We start from the raw sequence: 6,557 nt of genomic DNA on the forward strand, positions 1-6,557 counted from the left end.
TGCTCAGGGTCCGTTCGAACATCCGAATCTGGTTTCACTCCAGCTGACTGCTTGGAGATTGAACGCTTGATTTTATCGAAGCGAGGGTTCTCAGATTCTGTTATCGATACTCTTGTTCAGGCCAGAAAGCCTGTAACTAGAAAGATTTACCACAAAATTTGGAAAGAATATATCTGTTGGTGTGAATCTAAAGGATTCCCTTGGGACAAGGTTAAGATTCCTAGGATCCTATCCTTCCTTCAAGAAGGATTGGAAAAAGGATTATCTGCAAGTTCCCTGAAGGGACAGATTTCTGCCTTGTCGGTGTTACTTCACAAAAAACTGGCTGCTGTGCCAGATGTTCAAGCTTTTGTTCAGGCTCTGGTTAGAATTAAGCCTGTTTACAAACCTTTGACTCCTCCTTGGAGTCTCAATTTAGTTCTTTCAGTTCTTCAGGGGGTTCCGTTTGAACCCTTGCATTCCGTTGATATTAAATTATTATCTTGGAAAGTTTTGTTTTTAGTTGCAATTTCTTCTGCCAGAAGAGTTTCAGAATTATCTGCTCTGCAGTGTTCTCCTCCTTATCTGGTGTTCCATGCAGATAAGGTGGTTTTACGTACTAAACCTGGTTTTCTTCCAAAAGTTGTTTCTAACAAAAACATTAACCAGGAGATTATCGTACCTTCTCTGTGTCCGAAACCAGTTTCAAAGAAGGAACGTTTGTTGCACAATTTGGATGTTGTTCGCGCTCTAAAATTCTATTTAGATGCTACAAAAGATTTTAGACAAACATCTTCCTTGTTTGTTGTTTATTCCGGTAAAAGGAGAGGTCAAAAAGCAACTTCTACCTCTCTCTCTTTTTGGATTAAAAGCATCATCAGATTGGCTTACGAGACTGCCGGACGGCAGCCTCCCGAAAGAATCACAGCTCATTCCACTAGGGCTGTGGCTTCCACATGGGCCTTCAAGAACGAGGCTTCTGTTGATCAGATATGTAGGGCAGCGACTTGGTCTTCACTGCACACTTTTACCAAATTTTACAAGTTTGATACTTTTGCTTCTTCTGAGGCTATTTTTGGGAGAAAGGTTTTGCAAGCCGTGGTGCCTTCCATTTAGGTGACCTGATTTGCTCCCTCCCTTCATCCGTGTCCTAAAGCTTTGGTATTGGTTCCCACAAGTAAGGATGACGCCGTGGACCGGACACACCTATGTTGGAGAAAACAGAATTTATGTTTACCTGATAAATTGCTTTCTCCAACGGTGTGTCCGGTCCACGGCCCGCCCTGGTTTTTTAATCAGGTCTGATACTTTATTTTCTTTAACTACAGTCACCACGGTACCATATGGTTTCTCCTATGCAAATATTCCTCCTTAACGTCGGTCGAATGACTGGGGTAGGCGGAGCCTAGGAGGGATCATGTGACCAGCTTTGCTGGGCTCTTTGCCATTTCCTGTTGGGGAAGAGAATATCCCACAAGTAAGGATGACGCCGTGGACCGGACACACCGTTGGAGAAAGCAATTTATCAGGTAAACATAAATTCTGTTTTTTCCTCCTCTTGTGCTGTAACCAAGGGTAATAGCCAGGATCAAGCAGGTAGTTTCATCAGTAATTTGTCTTCGCAGGACTTGGTTTGCAGATCTGGTACAAATGTCCAGTTGTAATCTGTGGCCTCTTCCTCTGCGCCATGCCCTTTTGTCTTAGAATTCCAAAATTATTTAATTTCTCCAGGATGGTTTGGATAAAGGTTTAGCCGCTAGTACCTTTTTAAAAGGTCAGATTTCTGCCCTTTCTTTCTTGTTTCACAGGAAATTTTCCTGATATTCAGAATTTTGTTCAGGTCTTATGATTAAGCCTGTGATTAAACCTCCTCCTTGGAGTCTTAACTTGGTTTTAAGATTTTTGCAGGTTCCGCCTTCTTAACATATTTGGACATTCAGCTTTTGTCCTGGAATGTCTTGTTTCTTTTGGCTATTTCTTCTGCTAAAATAAGTTCTGAATTGCCCTGATCTTTGTTGTGAACTAAGTTTGACATTTTACCTAAGGTGGTTTCTTCTGATGACTTCAATACTAGGGATTTTAGAATATCTTCTAGCTTGTTTGTTAATTTTTCTGGCAGAATAGGAAGGGTCAGAAGGCTACTGCTGTTTCTTGGCGTCTTGGTTGAAGCTTTTGATTAACAAATCTTATTTGGAGGCGGGTCAATCTCCTACTAAACGGATTACTGACCATTCTACTAGATCAGTTACTACTTCTTGGGCCTTTAAAGTAATTGTAAACTTTAATGAAATAAAGCCCAGTATCAAAAAATAATCTTTAAAACAGGGGCACTTTAATTAACTAAAGTTTTCAAGGACGCTTATTTTTTAAAAATCTTTACCTTTGCGTTATGGTAAACATAACGCTGATCCTCCGCCTGCATCTCCTGCAGTATTTAGCATATGGATGACGAATCAAGTGCCCCTGTTTTTTAAATTATTTTTTGATAATGGGCTTTAATTCATTAAAGTTTACAATCACTTTAAGAATAATGCTTTGATTTATCAAATTTGTAAGGCAGCTACGTGGTTTTCCTTACATACATTTTCTAAATTCCACTATTTTTATGTTTTTTCTTCTTCTGAGAGAGCTTTTGGTAGAAAGTCCTTCAGGCAGCTGTCTCTGGGCGTTAAATATATTTTTTTTTGCATTAATTATTTCTGCATTTATAAAAGAAAGAAAGAAAAAAAATGAAAGAAAAAAAAAATTGTCCAATATATTTGGATTACATTGGTCCCACCCAGAAAGCTTGGGTATTATTTCTCAGGCATAAGGGATTGTAGATTCTCACCATCTTTATGAAATAAAATATAATTTATGCTTACCTAATAAATTCATTTCTTTCATGGTGGTGAGAGTCAGTTCACGAGCCCCCACCCAATGTTTTCTATCATCGTTTTTTCTGGTAACCGTTGCAGTATGCACCTATTTTTTTTGTTTTTTGCTCTTATTTTCTTTTCCTACCATCTTCTCTTCTGGCTTGGCTATATGTCAAACTAGTTTCCAGTAAGGTGGTAGGGGTGTTAAGGGCTGTTAGGCTTTTGGGATCTTTACCTCCTCCTAGTGTCCATAAGTATAACCTACCGGTAGTAATGGATTGTGGACTCTCACTGCCATGAAAGCAATGAATTTATCAGGTAAGCATAAATTGTTTTTACAATCCGCTTTTGGGAGGAAAGTTTTGAATGTTTAAAGGGACGGTAAAATCTGAAGAAAAAACAATTCAACATGTGAACGAGCACTAGGTAAGTTGAAGCAAATTATTTTGCTTTTGAAACTAAAGACTGCATTTAAGTCTACAATTGGTCCATAAGGACTGATAGCTCATGGACTTATACGATAAGCTTCCACTACTCTGACTGCCACCCATTGATGTCCAACAATGAAACAAATACTGTAATATGTTTTAAAATGCCCTTATAGAAACGAATAAAAGAAAATTACATTGTGTCAGAAACATTTGACTCTTTCATTGTATTACTGCCCCTGTACTAAGGACTTTGTTTCACAACAGAATAACATTTTTTCATGCCAATAAATTATTTTCTCCAAGAGTTACAGGAATGTAAAATCCTATAACCAGTTTTATACACAACCAGTTTATAGTTTTGTTTCTCCTAATCTTCTGTTAAATGGAGGCTAGATGAAGGTAGCTATGAGGTCCCCTTAATGGTTACTAAGGTCTACATGTGATGTAGTGTCACTTTGAATGAGCTTTACATTTCAAAATAGCTCTCCAGTAATGGCTCTATAGCTGAAGATACCATGCAGTGTGCTAAAGGACAATCTTGATTATATAGGTAAATTATTTACTCATAATAGAAAAGCTGTGTAACATAAACAGAAATATGACACCTATTTTTTGCTTATTTTAAGACCTTCTTTTTTTTTATAGTAGTAAGGGACCGGAAACAAACTGGGAAACTGCCTTCACCTAAACTGGAACGCCAGCGGGTGCAATACCCTAAACCAGCTCCAAATCAGCCAGACAGGTAAGGTTTAATAAGACCATGTTCTTCACAAATCTTACAACTGATTACAACTTTAGATTGACCTGAAGTTGCATAAGGCAGAATATTTTTTACACTAGTCTTATTGTCACTTATATAGAGGAAAAGGCATTTTAAAAGTGTTTTACAGACTTGTATAAAGTGGATTGCTTAAAGGATCATTGAATACAGTAAAACTGCATAACTAATAAGTGCATAATAAAAAAAAACAACAACCATGCAATAACACTTAATCTGAATCTCAAACAAGTGGTAGTTTTCCCCCCCATTTACAGCTCCCTTGTATCATGTGACAGCCATCAGCCAATCAGACAATTTAAATGCATACACTGTGAACTTGTGCACAGGCTCAGTATCAGCTGGTGTCTCAAAAAGTGTCCATATAAAAATAATTTGATAGTGGAATTAAATTATAAATTCTCATAAAACTGCATGTTTTTTTCAGAATCATGAAAGTTTAATTTTGACTTTAGTTTCCCTTTAAGAAATATTACTTTTCCCTTTTTCCATTTCTAGTTTAGTCATTAATTTAGTCAGTATTTAAGGGAAATCAAAGTCAAAATAACTTTAATGATTCCAATGGAGCAGGCTTTTTTTTTTAATTGACTTATTTTATCTAATTTGCTTTGTTTCTTTGGTATCCTTTATTGACAACCATACCTAGGTGAGCTTATGTGCAGAAATGCAATTATGGGAGCTACCTTCTTATTGGTGGCTACTCATATATGTCTCCTGTCATTGGCTCACCAAATGTGCTCAGCGATGTTCCAGTACTGCACTGCTGCTCTGGAGCTCACTTTATAGGTTTGCAGGGGTTAAACAGTTATTTGCAAGCAATAAAGGAATAATAAAATACTGAAAGACATTAAGGAATTTTCCTTTTGTATTTGTATGTCCCTTTAACTCTTATTTTGCTCAGAATGCACAGTACTGATTACAAAAATCAGCATGTATAGTATAGTTTATTTGCACTGCAGCTGTCATTCTTTATTTGTTTGTTTTTTTACTTCTAGAAAACGTCCTTTGTCCCCACCATTGAAGAGTTCAAGCAAAGTTACAAGTATTCCAGGGAAAACAGAACCTGCACCTGCATCCACGGGTGCCAAATCGGGAAAAGCCAGCACGTTGTCTCGCAGAGAGGAACTTCTAAAACAGCTGAAAGCTGTGGAAGATGCTATTGCACGCAAGCGAGCCAAAATACCTGGCAAAGTATAGCGCTATCCCAGTAATGAGGCGAAACAATAGACTTCTGTGTTTTTATACATACAAGCTTGAGCGTGAATGTGGCATCATTGGATTTTGGAGTTGGGTACTCCCTCCCCAGCCCCCCATTTTCTATTTTATTTTTTGGCTACGTCTTCTTCTTTTTTATTTTTTTTATTTACTGAAGAGCTGGACATATGCTGTAAAGAGAACTTTCCTGTAGGTGTGCATCTTCAACCCAGCAGTTTGGTTGCACTCCCATACTACTCTTTGTAAAACAGTGAAGATGGTATTCAAGATTTGGAATAAGAGATACTTGATTGAGTGAATACTGTCTTTTTGATCTCTCCTTATCTTGACAATGAGTTTTTTGCAGCCTGTTTTTATTAATATTATTTTTGTTTTTGTTTATTTAGTTCCTTGTGACTTTCCAGCGTCTTTAGCAAAGATTATCCTCTGCTGTGCAAGCAAGACTCAAATCTTCTGCTAGTACCTTTACACATCTGCTCCTCCTTTCTTCATGTGCCCCTCATACTTCATAGGAAAGCTAGACTATAAATATAAATATTTCTGAATTCAACCTCTGTCTGGAATTAGACTTTTTAAAAGTAATAGGCTGATTTATTTGGGAAAGAAGAGGGCAGCAGTACAAACCAAACCTGAAGAAACCAATGCAGTGCTACTTGGTGGAATATCTGTCTGATGTGGGACATTTTTTGGGGGGTGGATCCCCTGGAATAAAGTATTTTGATAAAACATTTCTTTTGTTTTTCACTAAAATCAATTAATTTGTTTCCTTTTACAGAAACTTTGAGAACAAAGTAGCCATATGTGAAGAAAAAACCCCACAAAGAACATGTTGCCTTGTATTGTGCTGTGGATCGTTTCTATAATTGAATCTCATATGTCCATAATAATGTAGGATGCAAAATTATAAGGATGCATATTTAATTAGAAACTGAAATGAGGGTTGTAGAAAGTGGCTTAAATGGACATTTCTACACCTTAGTCATCTTAAATTCTTACCTTAGATTAAGCAGTAAATAGCCTCCTGACCCTTTTCTAAATAATACAGCAGAAATAGGTCAAAAGTTATTTTAAAATGTAATATTGTTTCTAACCACTTTGAAATGGCTGCCAAGCTCTGCCCACTGATGTCATCGCAATCTGGCCTGCACATGGCGTCTAATCACAAAAGGCTCACTATTTGGATTTTACATACTGTCAATGCTTTTCAGCAGAGTGCCTAGATATAGCCCAGATCATGATGTCATCACTGGGCGGAGCTTGGCAGCCATTTCAAAGTATCCAGAAAAAATATTCATT

At 37.3% G+C, this 6,557-nt stretch overlaps 1 protein-coding gene across 1 annotated transcript in view; it reads left to right on the forward strand.

Moving 5' to 3' along the window:
- Window positions 1–5,989, forward strand: part of ZC3H18 (zinc finger CCCH-type containing 18) — a 589,339-nt gene extending 583,350 nt beyond the window's left edge. Inside the window, exons 19-20 of the mRNA XM_053701306.1 lie at window positions 3,914–4,010; window positions 5,042–5,989. Of these exons, the coding sequence (XP_053557281.1) occupies window positions 3,914–4,010; window positions 5,042–5,243 (299 nt within the window). The 3' untranslated portion in view covers window positions 5,244–5,989. The remainder of the gene's footprint in view (window positions 1–3,913; window positions 4,011–5,041) is intronic.
- The last annotated feature ends 568 nt before the right edge of the window (window positions 5,990–6,557 follow it).

The sequence above is a fragment of the Bombina bombina genome, chromosome 1, assembly GCF_027579735.1.
Source record: "Bombina bombina isolate aBomBom1 chromosome 1, aBomBom1.pri, whole genome shotgun sequence".
Taxonomy (NCBI): Eukaryota; Metazoa; Chordata; class Amphibia; order Anura; family Bombinatoridae; genus Bombina; species Bombina bombina.